This window comes from Lutjanus erythropterus, chromosome 2 (genome assembly GCF_056507025.1).
Source record: "Lutjanus erythropterus isolate fLutEry1 chromosome 2, fLutEry1.hap2, whole genome shotgun sequence".
NCBI lineage: Eukaryota > Metazoa > Chordata > Actinopteri > Lutjaniformes > Lutjanidae > Lutjanus > Lutjanus erythropterus.
The window spans coordinates 41,008,353-41,035,532 of NC_139318.1; the positions used below are offsets into that span (position 1 = coordinate 41,008,353).

The following is a 27,180-nucleotide window of genomic DNA, read 5'->3' on the forward strand; positions in this document are numbered from 1 at the left end:
TTTAATTTGGAATATTTAATGAGGGACTGTATGAGGTACTTATTGATAATCAGTCTATAACCTAAAGTAAATGGCAGACAGGAAGTCCCCAGTTTGGAAAAACAGAAGAGTACCAGCATGGAAATTAAGCAATGTGCTGCTGTGGTCAGCAACACAAGGTGTTTTAGCCACCAAACCCCCCCCCCCCCCCAAAAAAAACAAATATCACTCTCTCGCTCAACCAAACTCCACTGGCCAAATCAGCAATTTTACCCTGCAGAATATGGGTGTGCGCTGCCTCAATCTGTCAATTAGTTTGTGTTATTGTGTGACTTCTGTGTTTTAAAAGGTTAGTTCAAATTCTCTCACACAATAACACAAACAAACTCACCAGTTAAGGCAGTTTTAGACCAGCAGCTGCCGTGTTCTGTGAGGTTAAATTACTGATTTCGTCCATGGAGTTTGGTTGGTTTGAAGAGGGCGATATTTGGCTTATTATATTGGGCTGTTTCCTAGTATACACTTAAAACGACATTGATTTTTTTTTTGGTAGCTAAAATACATTTTGTACATTTTGTTTGTTTGACCCTGTCCATAGCAGTGCATTACTTAGCTTCCTGCACCAGGACACCTGCCGCTTAAAAGTTATCTATTTATTTATGGTAATTTACAAATCAAGTTATTTTTATTATTATATGTTTGAATGTCACCACAGTAATCACAACACATCATCAGGTAGCGATGATGTTTTGTCACTGTTTGCTAACGTTCCTTCAGGTGCAGTGACACAAAACTGGCTATCAAAAGTACCACATACAACCCCACTGCAAGTAATCCAAACTGTCCCTTGAACTGCCACAACTATTTGACTCCAATCCTTACGCTAAACTTATCCTGAACCTGATCCAAACTTAAACCCTAAACTCAAGTCTTTTAGGAGCAGCGAGGATCAGACGAACTGTCCTCCTCGACTCTCACAGTCAAAAACTCAAACTGGTCCTCACAAAGACACAAATACAACACCACACACACACACACTACAGAGACAGTCTGATCCTGGATTACTTGACCCGACCCTCAGGTGCCTTCCTCTCCTGCTGTAGCTCTGACTCAATACAGACTCCGCCTCCTCAGAAAGGGGTGTGGTCTGTGGCTTTGACCTCGCCTCGAGGTCTGAACCTGCTCCTAGTCTTCCACAAAACATAACTTTTTTACCAGTTCCACCAGCACCTGGAAAAATGGTGTGTTCAGGTGCTGTTTGTCAACATGGAGTTACATTCCAGCGTTAAACTGAGGACTTATTATTGACATTTCATCGATCTGCTTCAACGCCTGGTTTACAGGATCATTTTGAAGACTGAAGACGTTGATGATGAGCGCCTGAACACACCATTTATTGGTGTTAAAAAGTGGGACAAAGCTTTTCTCTCAGTGTTTACACTTTACTTCCTGGTTGCTCACTAGCATTATAAGTGAAGGATCGGTCAGTGTTGGAAAGTCACCAGCAACAGAAATCTTTCTGAAAAGCGGATATAATCAAAAATGACACAAACTCAGCACAGAGTGTTTAAATTCAGCTCCAGGCTGACTTTAAAACATCAAAGTGTCCCTGATGATCACAGTGTAATTGAAACTGAGTGACATCATGGTAGCTAAAAATATTTTTCAGGCCTGTTATCTCAGGATCAAAAACTTCATTTAATAATTTCCACTAAATTCTATTTTTGTGGTGCTCATAAAGACTTATCCTGAAATTTACTCACTTATTTTTTTAGGTATAAACCATTTAATAGTTTTCATGTGACATGACATCTAATTTTATCTGAATAGGAAACATCGCATATTCTGGGACACCTTTGGTTCAACCATCATCCCAAACTAACAGCACAGAAAATGTGTGATCATGAGAAAAACAATCTTATACATCAATGTAACAGTGTTATTAAAATACAGGATAAATTATCTAATGTCTGCACCATGTGTTGAATCATAATAAGAAACTAATTAAGTTGTAATCTTGAGATAATCGGACTGAAAATATTTCTGACACTTCAGTTTTTTGTTTCATTCGACTGAGGCTGACCGATCACGACCTGACAGACCTGCAGCCAGCCAACAGAATGCCTTCCTCTGAATGCATCATTATTCAGGCCTCAGTTACAGCTGGAGAATAAAATAAAGTTGTTTCACAAACTGTTCTGGTCCTGAACTGTTTTTTTTTTATTATTATTTAAGGAAACATTTCATCATTGATATTCTGAACCTCCATCACAAACTGAACGAAAACAGTCGGCGTAAAACTCGAGGTCTGTGCAATCTCAGTATTTTTCTTGTGATTAAAATGTTTTCAGATTTCAGTTGTGACCTGCAGTGAACCTCAGCCGTCTTCAGTGTCTGGCTCACATCTGTACGGCAACGTGTGTGTTTTGTCTGAAGCATTTACACGTGTCGGATGTTCTGAAGGCCGAGCTCTCCTCCAATCACACAACAATGAACAAACAAGATACTTTCTAACTAGAGTAATACAGGATGTGTTCCAATTAGAGGTGTAATCTGGATCAATATAGTGATTCACTTTGCATGATGAAACCAGTTCCACTACCAATAATATTTAATATGCAAGAAAAACATTTAGTATGTCCCAGTACATAGCCATGTCCTACTGCATCTGGTAACATTTTGTAGTTTTGCAAGCCGGCGTGATTTTCCTGCAGTTCCGACCCACAATCCTTTTGACTGAGCTGCTGAGAGAACACAGACAGATGACGGCATGTCCACCACACTCACCTGCCACAGTGGCTGCACAGGGATAGAATATTAAGTATTGTTAGTATGTACGTTATAAATTGCTGAAATAAATATGCATTAGTAATTATTTTTTATTTAAAATGACAAAAACGACCCATTGCAAAAAAGGACGCAAAATTGAATATTTAAATTATGTTGCAAATTTATGTTAAAGAGGCTTTTAACCATATTATACAGTTCACAAGTGTGTCTGTTCATCATATTTCATTCTTCAATTCATTGTTCGACTTTAAAGGTCCAGTGTGTAAGATTTACAAGTATCTATTGGCAGAATACTGCAGAAATGGAGCATTCATAAGTATGTTTTCATTCGTGTATAATGCCCTGAGAATAAGAATCGTTTGTTTTCGGGGGTTTTTGCTACCTTAGAATTAGTCGTTTAATATTTACAGGGAGCGCGGGTCCTCTTCCACTGACGCTGCCATGTTTCTTCAGTAGCCAAGAAAGAACAAACCAAACCCCGGCTCTACAGCTGCTGTAGGTTCCCCTGCTCGCTTGGAAGGGGAGGCCGAGACGAGTTGTCTGCAATCTCTCGGCTCACCATTAGATGCCACTAAATCCTACACACCGGCCCTTTAACAGTTTACTCCCTGAACGCTTCAATCAGAAGACGTGAAAATATAATACAGAAGCAGCACAGGATAAAACACAAACGATAAAGGCAGCCGTGAAGCCTCAGAGCGGAGGTTACAGCAGACAATGAAATGGTTCAGAGTCGAGTTATGTTTAACTCAAACTGATGATGACGTTTGTCGTCGTAAGTGAAACAAAACCTCCAGTGTGGAGACGCTACAAGCACTTTATCATGTCTCTGCTGGTTGCCAGGCAACCGCTCAGGGTCAAGAGGCAGCCTTAAAGGTTAAATTTACACCATGCGTCTTTGTGTAGGCTAATCTAAGCTAACCAGCCAATCACTTCGTATTAAATGGACAGATGAGAGTATTGATCTTCTCATCTAACTCTGTCAAAAATCAAAGAACTACGGTTCTTTTAATGATTTGACAGACTTTCAGACCAACCAGCCGCTGCCCAGCAGTGAGTTTCTTCACATTTATGTTCAACCTCTTCTTAATTTCTTCTTTTTCTTGCACAGTAATCAAGGAGGAGGGGAATAAACGCCCTCCAGAACATGAACTCTGACTTTTTTCCTCACGGTCATGTTTTACTGTTGAATCTCATCAGACAGCAAAATAAACCCTGTGTCCGTCACTTCAGTCCGACTCTAATCCGTCACAGAAAGGTCTGACAGAAAACTGTCTCAGTTCTGTCCTCGTGTCAGTCCAATCAACAGTCTGTAAACCGGTGGAGTCAACCAATCAGGAGACAGTATCAATCGAGGTCCATGTCGTCAGTGTCGTCACCCTCTGAGCGGCAGATCTCCTCCAACGCCAGCTCTGACAGGAAACAGGAAATGGAAAACAGGAAACCGTTTAATTCAGACCAAAAGTATGCGGACATTTGAACATTCCTGCTAAGGTGTAAGGATTAGGGTTCAGGTCAAGTTATTTCTTAGATCCATCTTAAATAACTACACGTCAAAATCTTAATGTCATACAAATTTGTTGCACCACCATATTGTGACATGTTGACGTATTCACGCCACGATTAAACAGCAGCAACACACAGAGCTGAAAGTGAGTGACGATACTGGTGACGCTGCTGCGGTGAAGTTTGTTCCAAAAAGAGAGTACGAAATGTGAAAGTGGAACACGCCGACACTGACCTGATAAAGTGGAACAGGTGTCAGACGTGACCGACATTAAACAGTTTCCATGTCAGTGTCGTTATCAGTTTCAGTGTTTCTGGATCAGACACATTCATTTAGTTGTGGCAGGTCACAACTTTTTAGTGTTCTTGTTATCATGTATATAAATAATTCCATGAGTTCTGTGAAGGAAGGTACCAAAATTTACTGAGAGAAAAAAAACTGTGTAACACAATTTACAGGTCCCATGATTCCGATGTAAATATGTGGTAATTACCAAGTAATATATTTGAAATTTCTTAGAAATTACCACCAAATTACCCACAGATTTCATGATAAAGTATGTGTTAATTACCAAGTACAATTTTCATGTAGTTGGTGGTAATTACAATCAACATACTTGACATTTCTTAGAAATTACCCACAAATTTTAAGGCAAGTGTGCGATAATTTGCAAGTTTCATTTTTATGCATACTTACCATGAGATTTTGGGGTAAGAAATTTAAAATATGTTACTTGGTAATTACCAGCCACGGTGCAAAAACTGTACTTGTTAATTATCACATAACTGAAAATGACAACTGTGGGTAATTTCTAAGAAATTTCAAATACATTACTTGGTAATTACCACATATTTATCATGAGATTATGAGACCTGGAATTGAAACGATACCAGAAACTGGGTTAACTACTGGTGGCTGGTGCTGCTCATTTCTGGCACATCAGAGACACTGTCCACTTTCATGGTACCACTAAGACTCTTCACGCTTTATGGCCTCACAACAGCAAACACCGGAGAACACCAGAGCCACGGCTAAACGATCTGACAAGAACCCTCCATCTTGAAAGACTCAGGTTTGCCCTAAACAACAAACTTGAATATTTTAGGAAAATGTTGTTCCCCTTCATTACTTTTCTGGAAAAAGGCCATGAAAGCTGCACCAACTATGTGAACAATAATAGAGTTTCAATCAAAATATACGGCTCAGTTATGTACAATTATAGACAACAGGCTGAAGTTAGTTGGATAAACATCAGCATATTTTGCCAAATACAATCTGCATTTAAGTTTAAAGTCAGATAAATTAATGTACACTTCCATACAGATGTTTTGCATCAATGATTCTGATCAGAATTAATAAATTATCATATAAAACAGATGTGTGTTGAGCCACAGGTGACATTTTCAGTCTGTTTGAGCAGGTGTAAACTGATTTTTTTTTCTAGAAACTACATTTTTGATATATTTGAGAGCTTGACATGCATGAATATATATAACACAGGCTGGAGTGTACCAGTGTAAACCAGGCTCCTACAGAGAGTGCTGCCTTTTGTAACTTTATTTAACCAGGTAAATAATTAATAATTAAGAACAAATTCTTATCTAGAACATCAAGTTTCTTCAAGTCAAGTGTGTGTGCCAACAGCTGTTTGTTGGCAAAGTACTGTCCAGAAAAAAAAACATTGTGTGTGTGTGTGTGTGTGTGTGTACCTTCACTCTCGCTCAGCTCAGGGATCTTCCTCAGCGTGTCTCGTACAGCGGGGATCACCTGGTCATACATGTGCAGCAGCGGCCTGCAGCTCTCTGAGAAGCTGCCGTGATGCAGCAGCAGCCAGTGCAGCAGCAGCAGACACTCTCTGAGCAGAGACGCCGCCGCGCCGCGCCACCACGGCAGCGAGGGGGCGGAGCGCTGCTGCTGCGAGGGCGGGGCCGGGCCTGAAGGAAGAATACGAACACTCTGAGCGGTAATCGATGATTTTTTTGAGACAGACTGTTGGATGTTGTGAGGAGTTTTAAGCACAAAACAGTGAGTATTTTCAGTGTTTTAAATCTGACCTGTTGAGTCTGTCGGCTCCTGAGAACCACGAAGATCCAACCACTGACGATGGAAAACAATCACCACCGTCTGAACCAACTGAGACAGACAGGCTTTAGATGCTTGTGCAAAAACTCAAAGTTTTGTGTCAGTATATAAAGAGACGGATCAGAGGGTGAAAGAGTTTTACCTCAGTGTAACACTGACAGGTGCTGTGCTGGCTGCTGGTCCAGCTCTCTGCTCTCTGAGTCATCAGTCTGCTCAGCAAACGAACCACCTGACACACAAACGCAACAACAGTGTTATTTATCAAATAAAAGTTGTACTCAAATACCTGCCGCTGCCAGCACAAACAAACCAAGGGCGTTCCATCAGGACAACAACAGAGCTGTGTCGTGCTTTTACTTTCTCTTCTCTCACACTAAAACTGCTTCCAGTAATAAAATTAATTCTTATCAGTTCTACTTTCACATGTTTTCCAGTTGCTGTTAAGCTGCAGGGTGCCTTCATACTTAAATATGACTGAATATAAAACAAGGGATTAGAAATAAAAGCCTGTTTCTAATGTAAAAATATTGATTTCCTGCTTCAGTGCGGTAAGGATTAAAGTATGATGATAAATACCATCACTATCAGCTGTTACCCAACCTGTTTTATTACCCGTCTCTCTGTTATAATTAAGCAGTGTATTATTATTAGTGTGTTGTTCTCGTAAAAAAATGGCTCAGGGAATCTGACGAGCAGGGAATCCCAGCAGAAGAGCAGTTTAAACAAATTCAGTTTATCAAATTCAACTCGACTAAAATAAACAAGAGGAAATGGAAATCAGTAACATCAGAGTGATGCATGGATGAGCTGTATGTATGTGTGCTGTGGCCGCTAAAAGAAGAGCGAGAAGCACACGAGCCAGCTGTTACAGCCTGGAGCACAAGTGAACTAGATTAACCGATGACCCTCAGCTGTCGAGCCAATTTTCTGCTGAGTTTGACCCCGTGTGGCCCACTACACACAGAGGGAGGGGATGTCATAATGCTTCAGATAAAGTACTAATTGGATCATCTACCAGCATCTTTACTGTCTATTAAAACAATCAATTTAGATCACTTCACACAGTGAAAAGGGGTCAGGGGCTCTTTTTTCATTCTTCACTACGTCTGTCACTTTTCATATGAACAGCAGAGTGTGACATCATGAATTTCTTCTAAGATACGGAGCTGCTGGAGAGATATGACAGAGGCAATGAGACACAGCCTGGAGGAGGCCGAGGACGTGGAGAAGTAGAAACACTTTAACTTAAGACACAGTCCAGCTGCTAAAAACTGATTGTTTGAAGCATAAAACCTTAATCCTGCTGTTTTCAGGGTTTGTACAGCTTATTGGGAGTAATTCAATCACTTTTCAAGCACTTTCAATCACTTTTAGATGATAAATTTCCAGACTCTAGAAGTCTTTATCATCATATCTAAACTAAAATAATTGCAACTGCAAATCTGTCATGATTATTTAATGCTCAATAATTTTCTGAGCAAGGGATCAACAGAAGACTTATCTTAACTAGCTATGAATGACAAATATGACAATGGGATTGTTTTGTTTTAAATATTACAAGATCTTAGTTTTACATGAGTGAATTTGTTGATGAAACTGGGGATGAGCCGATCCAATACTCAGCATCGGCAGCATCACTGGATCGGATCTCAGAAAAGAAGAAAAGGTATAATCTGATACGATCTGTTGACTTAAAGTATCACATAAATGCTTAGGCCTGACTAAACTTTGAGCGACACGCTGAAAAGAGAAAAGTGACACAAGTAGAACGGATTAAATTATTTTTCATTTTGAAGGTTTGAAGGGGAAATGATTAAACAAATGCTGCTTTAAGTTCTGTGAGTGAAAAAAGTTTAAATAAAAAGCAGCAACGGTGGAGTAGAATATTTGTTTTCACAGTTGAGAATGTTTTTTAGGTGGTTGGGTTAATCAAAGTCCATCAGTACGATAAAAAGTGTATCGAATTGGTTTCATATTGGCAGATACTCAAAGCTGCTGTGTTGATATCAGACATGAAAAAGTGGCATCGAGTCATACTTAGATGAAAGTCAAGCATATTTCTAACCTTGAAAACATGAGACGTTTCCAAACTTGTATGAATCCTGTATTCATGTACATCTATTGTAGGATGAAGGAGTAAGTGTGTGTGTGTGTGTGTGTTTGTGTGTGTGTGTGTGTGTGTGTGTGTGTGTGTGTGTGTGACCTGCAAGTCCAGCTGAATCCAGTCTGTGTGTGCTGCATGGCTGTTTGTTCTGGTTCTGATGAACTGGAACAACTTCAGGAAAACACATGGATCTAAAGACAACAACAACAACAACAACAACAACAACAACAGAATCAAACAGCTGACGCTCAGCTGCAGTGAATTCCTATGAAGCAAAAACAGCTGAGTGAATATCTGAAGCTAAGTAATGATGCAAAACATCACAACAAATATCAAATAACAATGATAACGAATGACAGAGGAGTTAAAGTGCGTGCAGTAACACTGTGCTGTATCAGAGGGCGGAGCCTCACCGTGCTGAGAGCAGAGCTGCTGAGCCAGTGTCTGGTGGTTGGACATGGACGTGAGGACGGGCACACACTCTGAAACAGTCTGCAACCTGCTGTCTGCTGACAAACACACACACACCACCGGCAACACACACTCCAACCTGAGACAGCAACAGAGAGAAAGAGACAGATGAGATTAAGGCTGGGTGTCGATTCAGATTTCTTAAATCAATTCAATTTGATTCAGAGTCCCGCTTCAACATCAAATCGATGGATCTGTTGTTCGTGATGTTGCTCGGTCTAGTTGATGTTAAGTGTATTCACTGAACCGTTGTGAGACTAACAGGGTTAAAACTGCAGGCTGTCCCACACATCCATGGGAGAAAACATAATCATAACAAACACTAAACGATCGATTTTGGGATTTTATGAATCAATATGGGACCATGCAAAACAAACTCAATTCAAATCAATTTTTGTGACCTGGACCCAGATGTGACTTGACCAGCTGTGAGAAGGAACCAATAAATAACCAGTCAACAGCTGTGACCAAACTAATAAAACAGCTCATCATTTTAGTCACTTCTGAGGTAAAAATCAAACATTATCCAGAAGATGCACTTTGTTTCTATCAATCTCTTTTAGGGCTGCACAATTAATTGAAATTTTCCTGAAATTGCAATTTGGCTTTCTGCAATTTTCAAATCGCAGGAGGTGCAATTTCTGTTACAGGGAAAATGTGTGTCAAAAAACTTTTAAATGACTGAATCAAAATATGTAAATGTAAAATGTAAAAAATTGCATTACCTGTAATATTGCAAATGCAATATCAGTCAAATTAATCACAATTTGATATTTTTTCAGAATCGTTCAGCCCTTATCTCTTCATGTTGGTCGGACTCTGAAAACACACTTGTCATTAGCTTTGGACCAATCATGTTCGAGGCTCATGCTGATAATTATATGAAAGAGAAAACTCTGATAAGAACACATTGTAACATCATGAAAAACAGTTTCTCTTTCCTCTGTAGCCATGGTAACAAAAAGCAATCACATGATAACTAATATAGAAGAAAAGGTCAGACACAGTCCTGACTCTCTGTACGAGTTGTTGAGATTTTTGACACAAAAAGCACAGATCAGGTTCGGGCGTTCGATCCCTGTACAGTTTGATCTGCTGTTACATTTTTAAAGAAATCAGCAGTTTATTTACAGAAGCTTCATAAAATTCACCTGCAGTTCATATTTCTTCTTATTTCTACTCTCTGTTACATCACCACACTGACTGAAAATCACTGCAGGTAGTTTACAGTCTGATATTACATAACCACTGACAGTCAGTGGAAAAGTCATAAACCCACACACACACACACACACTCCCTGTTCAGCCACTCCTCTACCTCCAGTGTTCCTCCCAGGTGAGTGTTGCATCATATGAGAGCGTCTCTGTAATGTAATTGGCAGATCCAAGTAAAAGAATTACCACCGGTGTGTGAATGTGTGCTAAAGGGAGCATCAGAGTGGAAGTTTCACAACACTCTCCGCGCCTCCAAACACAAACTCAAACATGTTTTTTGTTGGTATCAGTATGCAAATGTGGTAAACTTGTCACCTATCATCATCCTACCATTATCACAAGTTTATGTATCACTTGTATGCACGTCCTGACTTTAGGCCATGGAAGGAAAACCGCCTTATCTGTGGTTCTTCGTCAAAGTTCAGCTTTCAAAATGTTCTCTGTCACAGAGAATGATCGCTTTGTTAACCAACAGGATGATTGTTTTGCTACATCTCATATTAAATTCATCTTTATCCTTTAAGTCTTGTCTTTTTTTGTATTTTACTGAACAAACCTCCTATTTTTGCACAAACCTGCTGTCACATATGACTCTGAGAATCCTCTCACAGAGTCTGAAAATTTCTGGCGAGGAGTCCAAACTTTAAAATGACTTTAGAAGAATTCTCTGTGCAACTCTGAGCAAGAAGGGACAGAAACTTTTGTCTTAGCGAGGAGGTGTGGTTGACCCTGTTGCTAGGTATGACTCATTCTCCTCAAGGTGTGACTGGTCGATCCCCAAAAATAATAAGAAGACATGACAAGTGGAATAAATATGAAAGCGGACCTCGCCTTGTTGGAAGCTGGGAAGTAAGCGAGGAAGTGCGTAGGTTCAGACTGGAAAGAAACCCAAACCTCCAGTCACAGTCCACTGGTGAAATGGACTCAAGAGCAAAGGCAGATCCTCAGACTTTTTTAAACATAAGGCATTAACAACTTAGACCAGTGTCTGGGACTCTGACAACAGGAGGATCTGACTGTTTTAGTTTGTGTTGCTTTGTTTGGTTGTTTTTTTTTTAGGATTCTGAGGATATGATACGTTTGGATATCAGCTAGGGTGTCTCTCATTTAGGGCAGGATTACGGCTCAATCATTTGCCATCATTAGCTGTAATCATGTCATGGTTTCCTTTTTGCCTCATGATCAATACTGTCTGATCTGTTTTGTCTGATATGGCTCCTGGCATTTTCAGTTAAGATGAACATTAATCTGAATATTGCCTTATCTTTGCACGCCTGAACCTTGTTTTGCTGTATACTGACATCAACAAAGACCCATGATATAGATTTTGTTCAGCCGTGTGCTCTTATTACTTATTACTCTTAACCTTTTTTCCTCCATGTCTTCACATGTTTGTTATGTCTAGTGTTGTGTTTTCTTTGCCTTGTTTTGTCTGCATAATCACAGTCTCTCTCTACTAAGATCCGGTGCACAGTGATAATGACAGATATTTTTTGTGGCCTATTGAATAAACTGTAAGCCATTCTTTCCAAGTGGCCTCCAAAATGTTTGAAAACACGGGCACTTGAGTTCATTTACTATGCCAGTAATTTTCATACTTAATATATTTGATATTAACGGGGAGAGGCCTGCTGTGTTCATGGATGTGACTCAGTGAACCTACAGGTGTGACCATCCAGTGAAACAGAAATAAACTGCGTCACGGTATGAGACTGTGAAATTGCTGTAATTGTTTTTCTGTGATCAGTTTGCTGATGAAAGGCTGCGAAAGATTCAAGTCATCACTGCTGCACTGTTGCATTTATCCAAATATCTTTGTGTTGTGATCACGTTCAGTTTCCGGCGTTACAGCATTATTGCGTTGGGTGGGAGGTGTGAGCCCATCGCTAATCATATTGACCACAAACATTATTCCTGCATGATCTAATCTGTAGCATTTTATTAACTCACTGCCATTCAGTGTTTGGAGAATATTTCTGCTGCATCTTTGTCTTTCTGACATTTTCTCCTCCACTTAAAAAACTCTTCAGCCTCTTAAACCTCTTCTTCCCTGCTTAATTTTTTACCTCAGGACGTCTTTGTGCTTTGTGAATAAGTTTTATCCTCATCGGGATCTGTGAGGGGAAATTCTTAGAAAATCTCATAATATTAAGAGTTTCATCACTAGGAGCAACTCTTTTTAAACTGTAAAACCTTTATGAATACGGTCCCAGATCTCTAAACTGTGGACCATCACATTTCCACTGAAACAGAGACTGTGACCTTTGACCTCTTGCCTACTGGCGACAGAACTGACCGACTGAATGTAGGTGAAATAAAAACTGTCTGTTTGTCATCACGTCTTCAAGCGCATGTTTTTACCTGTCAGCGTGTGTGTGTGGTGTCCTCTCAATGAGGACACACAGGGTCTTCAAGGCACTGAGGACAAGTTCCTCCCTCTGCGAGTCGCCACCCGACCCCGCTTCACACAGCCGCAACACCGACTGCAGCAAGGCATTCTGGGAGCACAGATCCACACCTGCAGCAGAAGGCTCAGCCTAAGAACAGAGGGAGGAAGGGAGGGAGGCAGGGGAGGAAGGGGAGGAGGATGCCAATTAAATGTTTTTCTTCAAGGGGAAAACTTGGTCATACATTTCTGAGGGTTAAGATCAGGAAATCCTGTCTACTGTAATAAAGGTGAGGAGGGGGAGTTAAATACAATAAAGCTGAAAGTGGAAGTTTTTGTGTGCGTCTGTACCTTCTCGTCTGTGACTCTCCTCTGACTCTCCTTTGACAACACAGCCTCCACCACCTGCCAGCAGCAGAAAGGTCAAAGGTTAGAGAAAATACTCAACATGCAGATGATCTCTAATTCTGTATACGAACAAAGACAAACTGTCTCCCTTCGGCTGACATGAAAACAGTCCTCTACTGTCAAACAAGATTCTGCACAGTGAAGCTCAAACATCAAAGTAAAGAAACAAAAAGAAAAACACGTCTTGAGTTGAGGAGAACTTTGGTTGAATTGGATCAATAAAGTTTGATCTTGAATCTCAGTTTAAAATGTGCATGTACGAGCAGGATTTTGTGACCTCACAACAAGTTTGGAACCCAAATGTGGTTTAGTATTTTCATAGTCAATTAATTGGTCGATTATTTTCTCAATTAATAGTTGTTTGTCAGAAAATGGTGAAAAATGTTGATCAGTGTGTCTTGTTTTGTCCACAACACAAAGATATTCAGTTTACTGTCAGATTGTTCAAACCAATTAATCTATTATCAAAATAACTGGCAATTAATTTAATAATCAATTCATCATATTATTTGCATTTTTTTTTTAAATTCTGGGTTTTTTACTGAAGGATGAAGAGTAGATGCCTTTTTTAAAATAAATTTTAATAAAGTCATTGATCCTTTTTGTTTGAAAATAAAATCAGATTCAAGTTATTATTCAGAGCAGAGTATTGTAGAGTATATTATAAACGTCTGAACAGGATCTTTAAACATATTGGGGGACATGTTGAATTGGATCCCTTGAAATCTCCATATTTAGAAAATTCTGGTATTTGGTGCAAACTGCAGCCCTGCATCTGCAGTGTGACACGTTCCTGCTGATGCTCTTTTCATGCCTGTGCTGGTTTTGGTATTTTGGTGACTTGAGGAGAAGAGTAGTAGACAGCATGTCGTTGCCAATCCAGATTCAGGTCTTCACAGCACATTCATTATTTAGGAGTATGTATTCCTCTCCAGCCACACTGAAGGTGTGACTTTAGCAACAGAAATGTCTGACTGCTGTTCTGTCATGAGTGGGAATACATAAGCACACTCACAATAAATAAAAATAAATTCATGTACTTGCTCAAAGAGTGAAAATGAAAGAACACCATGTAGAGTGTGAACACACACATGGAGTCAATAAAGCTTACATGAAAAAAAGAAAAGAAGCTGCAGATGAAATAGTGACTCGCACAGCGTTTTTAGTCTGTGAGATGTATCACATGTCCAAACTGTAACAACTGTGTTGTGTCATCACCTCGTCACTGTGGGCCAACACCAGGTAGAGGAGCCTCAGAGAAGCCAAACCAGTGTCCTCCACGCTGAAACCAGTCGATCCAGCCTCCTCCAGTCTCCCCAGTCCAGCAGCTGGAGCAGCCCGGCCTGCTGGGAGCGAGCCGGCAGCGGCGGCGGCAGAGTTTGAACCACCGGCAGAGTTGGAGCGGAGCGAGTCCAGAGTCTGACAGAGACGAGACAGGTGAAGGTCCAACAGAGGGAGGAGGAGGACAGCTCCAGGACACGACCTGCACAAATGTTAACAAACAAAACAGTTAAGTTTTTTATTTTCTTATTTTAACCATCATCATTTATTCATTCAAATCCTCGGAAAACACACTGAGGTGCAGACATACAATAAGAAAAGACAGAACTATAATCATCAAAGAAAGCTTGGAGGTAGCAATGAAGGAAGAATATATGACTAAAACAAGGCAACAGGACAAATGATGAAAAAGTAAACGAAAAAATTAAAAACATAACAAGTACAATAAATAAAATTAGCAACTGAACCCTGGAACTGTGCTGTGGTGCACAGCAACAAAAGCAGATGTTCCCAACTTCCTAAAAACCTCCCTAAAATTTTGTGCTTAGATAAAAGTTTGTTGCCGAAGTTGCACTAAACATCTGTATCAGTAGTTCTTAAACTAAAGGATTGGTGCGATCAATGATTTCCATGATTATTGCCAGTTTATTTAGATTTTATGTGCATAAAGAGCAAGTTTATACAAATGTTAATTAAAATGTTGGGTTGGTTTTTATTGTAAAAGACCAGCAAAAGTGTACAGTATAAAACTGCAAATGCAGAAATCTTGTGGCGTCCTTGGTCCTCCCTCCTTCAGGCAGCCACTGGCCCATATGATCTTGTTTGTCTGCTGTTTTTAAGTAGTCACTTCTGTGTAAAAAATACTTCAGGGTAATTCTCAGTGCTGTACACTGATGGGCTGAATGTGCAAAGTGATGTATCAGTGAAAAATGTTGCAGACAGATTGCAATGATTCTGTTAAACTTTGGTAATCATCTACAATAACACACGGCCTCATGGTGGTGTTTTTCAGCGCTGCTGTTGCATCATTTGGCCACAGGAGGGCTCTGTTGTCCACCACACTGTCCAGCTTTAACCGTGTTTTGTTGTTCTGGATTCTTCAGCGAGCAGCGGACGTCAGAGTGAAGTTTCAGCAGAGCGGCGGTGGTATCTCAGCCTACCTTTTGTTTCTGCCGCTGGCTGCAGCTTCTGGTCGGCTCTGACTCAGCATGTTGAGTCCAGTCACAGCCAGACTCTGGACCGGACTCAGAGAGGCTCCGGGAGCTCCGCCTTCACCGCCACCGACTGCAGCATCAGCGTGGAGCAGAAAACCTGCTGACGACCCGCTGAAATCGTAACACACAACACCACATCAGTCAGGCTTTTACAACAGTTCAGCTCCTTTGTCACTCAGTTGTAATGGTTAGTACTGGTAGTACAACAAACTATTATCATTACTACTCAAGTCCAATTTGTGTAACAAAGGTTAGAAATAAAGAGACAAATTATATTAAACGTATTTTATATTAAAGACAGTTTATGTTTTAGTGGATTTGGTGACATCATGTGGTGACTGAGGTGAGATGTTTGCATTAAATGACTTTAACGCAACACCTTTAGGATTCAGTGGATGCTTAAGTGATCATACCATTTGATTTAAAGTCTTGTGTGTTATTTTTATGTATTTTTTTTTTAAAGAATTCATCTACTTTCTGTCTTGGTTTTAATCCCATGTTGTTGTTTTTAATGCCACTCTGTAAAACTCATGTGTATATAAATAAAAGTTATTATTATTGTTATAATTATTGCCAGTGACATGTATAGCTTCAAATGAAAGATTTCCAAAGTCAGTCTGGTTGTTGGCTTTAGGTACAAACTCAAGAATCTGTTTAAACACATAATGCAATTGTTTTATCCACAGCTTTATTAAACCACAGTGACTTTGCGCTGCTTCACTGGGCGTCAAATGCCTTGCTCAAGTCAATTCTGTCACTGACTGATTGTTTTCTAACAATGACAGAAAAATCTGACTGTTATTCTGACAGATTAAAACAGAGGTTGATCTAACATATGAAGTGGTTGTGTTGTTGCAGCAAGAGATAGATCACATTCAGCCACATAAAAGATAGAGAGTTCCTTCGTAAAAAAAAAAAAAAAAAAAAAAGTTTTTAAAAACAGTCCATGAATGGATCGAGGGAGAAGAACCATCAAGTCAAACTGACTCCCTACACCTGACTGTCTTGGCACGGAGCAAGAGGAGGGACAGACCCCGATGTCGTTGGCAGAGAACCTGTGGAGGCCATTACTCTGAGCAGCATCCAATATGACATATTTCAATACATTCCTTGCCTTCTCCCTGATGGTCTGAATAAACTGCTAAATTTGTCACTTTTTAGAAATAAAGGTGTTAAGAGGGTCTGAAGAGTCGCTAAATCTAGTGAGAAAGTTGTCATGTTGGCAGCACTGAATAATTATCATGCAGTTGATAAACAAGTGTGAAAAAAGAGGAACTGATACGAGCAAGTGACTAAAAACCGAGTTTATCAGCCAGCAGCAGCACTTTGTGTTGTCGGCAGACCTCCGCTTTTTGGCGTGAAAAGTGGCCGCACGGTTGGTGTCGATGTTATTGTGATTGAGTTGTTTTTTCAAATTAAATGTTATTTAAAAAAGCTACGTCTTAAGAGATATGATTACTGGCCAGCGAAAAGGTTATATAATGTTCTTGAATTTGCTGCTAGAAAAAAAATATTTCATTACAGTGATGAGGGCCCTTTCATTAATGGTTAGTGTAAAGTTAAATCTGAGCTGGTCACTCTGGAATAGCTTACAAGCATTTTACATACCAAAGTAGATCAGTTCTATAAAGCCTGGCAGCCCCTATCTGAATTATACTGGACCTGATTTCTCCTCCAGGATCTTACAAGGTGTCTCCTGAACATGAAGAATTATATTCTGTGATTATCCTGCAGGATGGACTATTTCCTTTAACCTCCTTTGTTGATACACGTGACACTACATTACTGTCCGTGTTGTCATGGTTACAGAGCAGGCTGTTCACCTGGATGTCAGGTGGATGTCAGTCAGACTCGTAGACAGCAGGTGAGAGAGGCCGAGGCTGCTGGGAGACAACGGCTGCTGCAGTAACAAGCCCAGCAGGACGCCACCTGGAGGACAGTAAAGAAAGCACATGAAGCCGTGACGCTCCTGAGAGACAGATTAAAAAAATAATTTGCACTGATATCAATACAGAGTCTCGAAATTAACAAACTGTGATGGAAGCAGAGAAAGATGACAGACGTGGAGATCAGCTGACTCCAGCGTGCTAACTTGGCAGTGACACTTTCCTCCCCCCCCCCCCAAGATGGCGAAGGCATGTCAGAGTAGCGCAGGACATGCCTTCCCCATACTGGGAAAAATTAATCACTGTGATTAACCAACCTGTTAATAGATAACTGTTTGATCTGAGCTGAGATTTTATTTAAGGACAACAGTCTGATGCTGTGACGTGTTACTGTATGACTCCAGCAGCCCACTCAAGCTAACATTAGATATCCATCAGCAGAAACCGTCATCAGCTGACACTGAATATTCATGTGTCTTATGTGCCTCAAATCTCTGTATGAAAGCCTTGGTTATTATTGCATTCTAGATTTGTAGTCTGCAAAATTTAAAAAACAGAAGCTAATTAAGATTTATTGTCACCAAAAATGAATTTGCTGCCCAAATAAAGAATTACTGTTCTCTGGAGGCTCACACATTCTTACTGCTCTTCTTTTGGGAGTGATTTCTTTTCCAGGAAGGATGGGGAACCAGAGACCACGATGGATTCATATGTTTATTGATTTTACCATCTGCTAAACAGCAGCTTTTTGGCATTTTCCTGTGTGTATTGTTACGTGAAAGCTTGATCTTTCAGGATATTGACCTTGGCAACTGGCTCCTGATGGCGTGATGCCAGTTTGATGGTGACAAATAAATCAAATAAAAAATTTAAAATGTGAGTTATTTAAGTACGAGTGAGAGTCTTTTTTTTTTTTGGCTGGCTAGTTTAAACATTAGAAACCTGTAAGGAAACAAAAAAGATTTTTATTAAACTCTGTTGCAGGTTATTTATTTCCATCAATCCTGTACCGAAGCAGTACTGCAGACTGACTGATTGAAGCACAAATTTAAACAAATTTACAGAAAATGGGCAAAAGAAAATGCACAGTAATGTGCATTTCCATCCTCAACCATTATACAAGTATTAGAAATTCAGCACCTCAAGATAAACAGTTATGAGCACTAATTCTCCACTAAGGTGCCATTAAACCACAGCAGAAGAAGAGGGCGCGACAAGATGATTAAAAGAGTGCCAGTCAAACCTCAAACAGTGGAACACGACATGGAAATATTACATTTCTGTTAGTTTCATCCAGTCGTTTTTAGCCACATGAATAGAAACAATTCTAATAATTATGTAAAATGATTGCAGTCAGCTGAAATCGTGATGAAGAAATCATGTAATCGTGACAGGCTGAATAACAGAAGGGATCTCAAACACTAAATTGAACACTGATTGTATTGTAATCTCATAGGCGACCACAAGCACCGCAAGAAACCACAGATTTCTGAAAATGTACTTCATATTTTCATCATTAAAAAAAAAAGACACGTAAGCAACTGACCTCGGTGCTGCAGGTGCGCAGGTCTGATGGACAGGAAGGGGTCGGGACGAGACACTTCCTGTCTGTCACCAGATTTGCTGCTGGACGATCCTCTGTCCCTGCCGTCTCGCCGCGTTTTCATCGCCGTCTTCACGGGTGTCGTTTTGGACGGGATGCAGGCTCCGAACGACTCCTTGGTGATGAAACCATTTCCTGTCGGAGAGGAGGAGCTGCTGCTGCCGCTCCCATGATGCAACTGGACGACACCGCTGAGTACTTTAGGACTGAGACGTGAGAGAAATACAGAACAGCCTGTCAGCTTAGACATGAGCAGATGATAATCATTCTGACTTGATCTGCAACTTATTTATTATTATCTTATGATTATGTTCATTATCAATTCACCTGTCTATTATTTTCTTGATTAATTGATTAGTTGTTTGGTCAGAAAATTGTGAAAAATGTTGATCAGTGTTTTCCAAAGACCAGGATGACGTCCTCAAATGTCTTGTTTTGTCTACAACCCAATAATATTCAGTTTACTGTCACAGAGGTAAAAGAAACCAGAAAATTTTCACATTTGAGAAGCTGAAATCGGAAACTTTGGACAGGTTATCTTTAAAAAAAAAAAAAAAAACTCAAAATGATTAATCAATTATCAAAATATTAATTAATGTAACAGTTGAGAACAGATCAATTAATCGACTAATCTTTGCAGCATTGATCTGTTGTTGATTGATGACCGACCTGTGTTTAGGCAGTGGAGAAGACACCTTGTTTCTGTCTGTACTGTGCAGTTTGGTCTTCATCTCATTCATCTCCGCTTCTTTAAACTGCAGCTCCGACTGTAAAGACTGAACCTGAACACAGACAACATGTCAGTATCACGTTATTCTCAGGGTTATACAGTATGGACTGTATATATGCGTCTGTGTTTCAGCTCCTCACCTTCCTGTTGAGCTCCTTCTCCCTGTCACTCTGCTCTCTCTGTCTCTGGGTCTCCAGCAGCATCTGTGCCTGCCTCTGGGTCTCCTTCTCCTGCTGAGCTGCTTTCAGAGAGTCTCTCAGGACCCGGATCTCCCCGCTCTTCAACACGATCTCCTCCTCCACCTCCTTCAGCTAATAACATACACATTCATCAAGAGACGTTTATCCAGAGCCTGTTTTCAGCTGATGTATGACACTTTTAGATTAGGAAATCTCTAGGTCAGTGGTGTTCAAACTTTCTGTGCCCAGGGCACATCAAAAGGTGGGACAAAGTCTCAGGGCACACCTGTATTTATGTCCAAAATAGCCTCTATAACCAAAGGAGGAAAAAAGTACTAGCCAATCAATCAGGGTCTTTGATGTGTCACATCATAAATCATAAATGTTGTGACACTGGATAAGCTTATCGAAACAATCCTACAGTGAATGTGTGCTGTGATCAAAGGTAAAGGCAGTCCAACAAAATATTAGTGTGTGTGACTCTTTTTGGCCAGGCAGTGTATATTTCAATAATAATGCATGGCTGTCACAAAATCCCAAGGCACACCTGGACTTGTCTCACGGCACATCGTTTGGGAACCACTGCTCCAGATCTGGGTAACAAACCTCAACACTCTTTCAGTAAAGACTCACATCCGTCCCCAACACGACTATCAAACTGTTTCATGCACTGAAAACTGACAACAAATGTCTGGTCAGATTCAGATCAACTTCCCTTGTAAGAACAATGTGCATTTTCAGCTGATGATATATATATAATGATGATATAAAAGTGAGAAAACACTGGATCTCACCTTCCTCTTTAGCTCTGCATGCTGAGCCTCCAGCTGACGGTAGGAGTCCTGTCTGTCCGACCCAAACTGCTGCTGCTGCTGCTGCCTGTTACCTGAACACACAAAACAACAGAGTTTTATAAACATGTTGGACACAGAAACCTATCAGCAGCTGTTTTCACGGTTTGCTGAAGGATGCTGCAGTCACAGAGGTGCATCAGTACATCTTGGTACAATAAAGCACAACAATGGATAAGTTTCCTATGTGACAGTATGTGTGTTTACTGTGACAGACAGCAACTGATAAAACAAAGTCATTTACAAACTTATCAGTTACTCAACTCAGTTTTTATTTTTCTGTAAACACACACATCCTGTCTGTATTTTGGATTCATGCAACTCACCAATTTCCATTCAAAGTGAAACATTTTCACTTTCAACAAATGAGTCTACACCTGCATTAAAGTATAGATCTTCATCCGTTTCCCTCTTTCACTTCCTGACTGTGCTTATTTTATGTCTAAACATCACTTCACTTTCAGTTGAGTTTCATTTCTTCAGAGAAGGGAACATATAAATTAAGGCTGCATAATTAATCACAATCGCATTAAAATCGCAATATGGTCAAGTGTAAACTCCACATCACAGAAACAAATCACAATTTTTTGAAAAGGGAAAAATGTGAGAAAATTGCATTATAATGAGGCACTCTAGTGCTGCAGAGAGGACCTGACCTAAAAATTTTGTTCTCCAGATCAAAGAAAACACGTTTGTTTGATAAAGACCTAAAAAAATATCACATCTTCATGATTTGTATTTTTTTTTCGGCAAACATGAAAATTGAAATGCACAGCTGATCTTTTCCTGCATATCACAATTTCAGTCAAAATAATCGCAGTACAACTTTTTTTTTAACAAATCATGAAGTCCTAGTGCAAAATAAACAAAAAAAATCAAATGCCATAATCAGACAAAAGGCTATTTTTCATGCGTAGTCCTTGACCGATGTGTTAAAAGGCTTTCTATAATAAATAAAAATGTCAAATAGGGTTGAAAATTGTAAGCACTTTCTTTAATCGATCACTGGTAACATTAATGATCAATGAATTGAAATGTTATTAAAATATAAAATATACCTACCAGTTATTTACTCCTCAAAGATTTATTTTCACAGCACACATTAAATATTCTCTGACAGCAGTAGACCACCTAAGCGTTTAGTTGTCTGATGTGATCTGGATATGTTCCACGTTCTTGAACCTCTGACCAGGATAAAGAAACTTTTCTACAACAAACTTGTGTGATCTCATAGATGCAGCTGAGTTTGTGGCCAATTAAAGTGTTAAGAGAAAGTTAGTCCAGACATTTGTTTTTTACCTTTATGACGACACGTCTTGTCAAGTCATGTTCACTCCTCAGTTAGTTTTAAGGAGGTTATCATTAATTAGAAACTGAACTAAAATGTTTTTGCGTAAATCTGTCACTTTCAGTCTGCTTTTCAAATTTTACAAGAAATTGGAAACCTCTGTGTTTGTGAATTCCGTCTCCAAAAGGACATAACACTGTTATCTGCGCCAAGTCCAAATTGGCTCTTAATGACAAACAGAGGAACAGACTCTCTGTACCAGACGACGAGCCAAAGCCTTGTTCTTTTCTTAATGTGACAAAGGAGAAATTTGACAGGAACAGATGAGATGGGATTCACAGTTACAATATTTTGGACTCAGCACCTGGACAGATAAATCTGCATGTGTTTTCACACTGATTAAATCACGGTCTTGGCGCATTTGGAGGCATTAAGAGGAATAAATAATTAATCCTGTATGTTTATTTTCACTGCTGCTTTAATCTACAACAGTAAAATTACTTTGACAAAAATACTGCAGCTTCCTAAACACTGACTGTGATGCAGGTTTCTGCAAGTTTCAACAAGTTAAATTAAAGACTTAAAGACCTTTTTAAAGACCGATTTTAGACCGAGCCTACTTCAAGTCCATACTGGCAAAAAAAGTATGAAGGATATGAAGAAACTAAGGAGCCCCAGAATTACTTGCAAATTAAATAAATGTACATGAACATGGGTATATGTCTACATTGTTTTTATATGGCTGTTTGGTTTGCTTACTGGTGTTGCAGGAGTTAACGTTGTTAGTGCAGAGAGGTTTGCATTAGACTTTGCATCCAATGTAAATACAGAACAATATTAGATGATGGCAGGTGTTTGCTGGTGGCTTTTTTAAGCAGCCTCATCTTTTTCTGACTTCCCATGTGACTCTTCATGTCTTATATAAGTTTCTAAATGGAATGTTTTTTCTTGCACAGGGTCAGGGATCAATGTTAAAGTGAGTGGGTCCACTTGTCCAAAGTCCATTTTTACTTTCCCCTGTACAAACTGTTTTATTTATTAGAGGTTATCAATTAACAACAAAGACTTAAGTCAATTGTCATGTTTTATCTAAGGTCTATGAAATGTCAGAAAATGAAACATGTCTATCCCTGTTTGTCATTTCATGTCTTTAAATGTCTTGTTTAGACAATCTAAAATCAAAAGGTATTTAGTGTAATATGATAATAAACAAAGAACATTGGGGACTCTCTATGTTTGAGAGGCTGAAAACAGCATTTTCTACCATTTATGCATGAAAATTAATTTAATGATTAACTGATTATCAAAATAGTACAACAGTTTAATTCTTTTTTACCAGATTTACTTGCCCAACATGGCATTTAATGCGCCCGAGGCAAGCGGCCAAGCCTTACTGTTGAAGGTGCTGCGGGCTTCAAGTTTGTTAACAGGCTCCAACATTAAATGTGCTGTTCTTGCATTTTAGATGAAAATAATATTAACAGAAACAAGTTTAACCTTTTATTTCTAGAAGTAATTACTTCTTGATGAGAGGAGAAGCCATGTTAGCCCAGACACCATATCATGATTATATACATCCACGATCACGAAGCACTAACTGGGTGAACGTTGATAAATTCTGACTGGGCTGCACCTGAATGGTTATTGGCTTCACATTGGTTTTGTTTTTTAGTTTTGTTACAGTGTAACTGATACAATTTTATCCCGAGAACACATTTAAAAGTGAGACTGAATTTAATGCAACATGTGATAGTAACATAAACTTTATAATCAAGTCAGTTTTTACAGGGTTTCTTCACCTTTTCCAAACTCAAACTCAAGTAGTTACAGACAGGTAAATTACATTTTTATATACGCATATATGTTCAAAATGATTAGGAGCTTTTTCATTTCTTCATCACATTAAATCAGATGTTGTTCTGTCATAAACAACCAAATTATTTTTCATCATAAGACTCTCCAGAGGGGTGACAACGTAAAGGAAAACACAACAAAGTTTGACGTTTTAAAATGTGTCACCTGTCTGTAAGTAAACTTGGCGTCCTTTATAACCTCTCTGAGCCACTATAAAACAATCACTCATATAATTAGTACACAAATAACTTCAACTGCAATTAAATCCTTTTCATGTTTCCTCAATTTCTTATTTTCTAGCCCATGCTCATTGAAACAGCCACCTCCTGGCATGTTGTCGTCTGTTAACCTCCCACTCACTGCTCCATCAGACGGCACATTTCACCACAGACTGAGAGATCACACTAAGTGGAGCCACACACGTTGAGTGGCAAGCGAGGCTCGAGCCGAGCTGTTTTCAATTTTTGGTGAAAGGCAAAAGCAATTTGGCTCTCAGACTCCTTTCTTTCATTATCTAAAAAGTGAACTTCTTGGCCAGAGAGCGATTTATTGTGGCTGTAATGCAATTACAATTTCAAGCAAAATCAAATCAAATTAAGTGGTTTTCAAGGATTTCAAGCACCTATAAGAAACCTTTTTTCAAGACCTGTCAAAATTGTTTTTCTAAGGCTGTTAAGACCTTAAATTTAGATAACTGGAATTTAGACTTTTTAAAAGGTATAACCTGCAACATTTTCCAAAAAAAGAAAACAATGTATGCACTCATGAAAATGATCCCTTTCAATCATCACTTATGACCAACTAGAAGTGTGTGGTGGCTCCGGTCATCAAAGGAAAGGAAAGCCGCCTGACTGTCCCAGCACCTCGCACAAGACAATCCAGACTCTTTTCATGCGTTGTGCCACGCTGGTGGAATGACCTACCAAGCGCTACCAGAGCAGGGGCGTCCCTCTCTGCCTTCAAAAAGCTCCTGAAGACCCAGCTCTTCAGAGAGCATCTCCTGTCCTGATCTAGCGATACTCTTCTAGGGCCTCTTCTATGTAGCTTGATTGTTAATCCTCTTTTTGTAAGTCACTTTGGATAAAGGCATCTGCTAAATGCATAAATGTAAATGTAAATGTAAATGGTGGCTGTATCTGCAGAGAATCTGCCCTCTGACTGTATTTCCTCTTTTTTTTTTTATTGTTAAGGACCAGTGAAGAAACCCTGTTGGACGAATTACTGCTCTGAACTCACCGAGAGGCTCTCTGCTTGGTATCCCAGCATTCCCTCTGTTGCTGCTGCTGAAGCCAAACGTGTTCTCTCTGCTCTGATTGTGTGCAGCTCTGCTCACAGATTTGCTCTGCCCTGCAGACCAGGAAGACCCTCGGGCCGGTTCTGTCGGTTTGGTTCCCTGTTTAGACCCAGGCCCGGATGAAGCTGAGGTGATGGCCTGCGAGGCGATGATGTCAATCTCATCAAAGTCGTCTTGGGTGAAGTCATCATCATCTCCAAATGTGTCATCAAAGGCCATCGCCGTCGCTACATTCTGGTTCAGGCCTCGAAGACGCTTGGCGGGGGGGCAGGTCATGCTGTGGGGGAGGAAGAAGAGAAATTGGCAGGTTAACCAGCAACATAAAACTGCTGGTCTACAGTGTTGCTGGTGTAGCAACAGGTTCTGTATTTATTGGGTGTTTTATAGCAGGATATCAGTTACAGCTGGCCAAATATTCAACTTTAGTTGTATGAGTTTAAGTCCTAAGCCTAAAACTAAAAGTGAATTTAAATCACCTTAAATTTGGTCAGTCAGATCTGATTTTCTACTCGCACTTAACAAACGTGGGCCTCAGACCATTATCCCTAAAGCATGTGTAAAAACTTCTGTCAAATTCATAAGAACAGCATGTTGCGTGTTTTGTTAGGATTAAGAATAACTACCTCGCAAAAATATTCATAAATATCTTAAAAATATTTGTATTGGCCAGAAATGATCATTTATTACTATGATTAATGAACGTTTATGCTAAATATTGGCATGCATCTTTGCCATTTTTTACTTTCAGGTGTGTATAAATGACAGGGTATATGAACTTCTTTATAAAATACAGAAAGGTGAAATTATCAGTTATCTTATTTATTTATTTATTTAAAAAGGATCCCCATTAGCTAGTGCCATTGACACAAGCTAATCTTCCTGGGGTCAGTTATCTTATCGGTATCAATGTTGAGAAGCAGGTAATTATTAGTTATTATATGGTCTGAAAAGAAATTTGTATTGTGCATCCCTTCATAAGAATTCTGCTGATTGTGAGAGACCAATATCGAAGGCTAGGATGGGACACAATCTGAACACCGATGATAAGTTTAATAAATAAACAACGGGAATGAAAAAGTATGTGATGTGTATGTTTATGAGTTCAGAGATGTAAGGGTGATGTGGTCCAGCTCTGTTCAGGCCAAAGAGGCTGCAGGTTGTCTGTCTTTTGCTAAATTAAAACGTCTAAAATGGCCAGTTTTTAGTTAACTCTGTGTCTAATGTCAGCTGTTCTGGATTTACTGTGTTAACCTTGTCTGCTCTGTCTTACCTTCCTTGTCTCCCGGTCGTGCTGCTGTAGCTCCTGTTAGCTGTTAGCTACAAAGATAACTAGCTGTGATTCCAATGGAGTATTAGCTTGCTAAGCTAACACAGCTAACTCCGCTACACTAACAGCGTTTAAACGTCTGTTAACTCTTCATGAAAACGGCGTTAGAGGTTTCTGATGATGCAAATCCTTCACACGGTGCTTCAGCACTAAATTAAACGTTAAAATGTGTTAAACAGTCAAACAGCTGCTAAACAACATGAAGTTAAAGTTGTCAGCATGAAGAGCGTTGCACGGCCCGCTCGGGTGCCGCTGATAATCTGACCAATCGGAGCGCTGCTCTGACACTCAGACCAATCACAGGCGCCCATGCGCTGCTGTACGGGTCCCTGTCCGTGACAAACTGTACTAAACGCGCAAAAGAAACGAAGGGCAAAGGATAGAAATTAATATCAAGGAGCAGTACCTTCCTGGGGCCTCTGCTGGTTGTTTGACAACCTCACCCTGACAACAAAATCTTTTTATTTTATTGTAAATCTGAAAAATAATAAATAATGTAAATCAATTACAGAGAAGAGAAAAAAGAAGAAGTTAAAAAGAGGTGCAGCACTGCAGTTAAGCAGATTAAACATATTTCTTTAAGGGTCTGGGATTTGCACAATGCTGAACAGTTTGAATGTGCTGTTGTATTTCATTTATAAAAATTAAATAAACATTTTCTATTATAAAAAAAAAAAACTTTTGTGAAGGCAAATTGTCGCTGAGAAAAGATTTATAGCATAGTATTGTTT

The 27,180-nt window shown here is 39.6% G+C and overlaps 1 protein-coding gene across 1 annotated transcript; it reads right to left on the minus strand.

Moving 5' to 3' along the window:
* Positions 1 to 4,062: 4,062 nt before the first annotated feature.
* atrip (ATR interacting protein) lies at positions 4,063 to 26,713 on the minus strand. Its single transcript, XM_084739973.1, has 17 exons — positions 26,393 to 26,713; positions 25,065 to 25,399; positions 20,630 to 20,721; positions 19,797 to 19,967; positions 19,596 to 19,708; positions 18,870 to 19,132; positions 17,261 to 17,366; positions 15,384 to 15,548; positions 14,161 to 14,425; positions 12,886 to 12,939; positions 12,510 to 12,685; positions 8,876 to 9,012; positions 8,562 to 8,653; positions 6,501 to 6,587; positions 6,331 to 6,409; positions 5,986 to 6,210; positions 4,063 to 4,181 (listed from the first exon to the last, which is right to left on the minus strand). The coding sequence occupies exons 2-17, from the start codon at positions 25,396 to 25,398 to the stop codon at positions 4,117 to 4,119; spliced, it is 2,424 nt and encodes an 807-aa protein (XP_084596099.1). The 5' UTR covers position 25,399; positions 26,393 to 26,713; the 3' UTR covers positions 4,063 to 4,116.
* Positions 26,714 to 27,180: the final 467 nt, after the last annotated feature.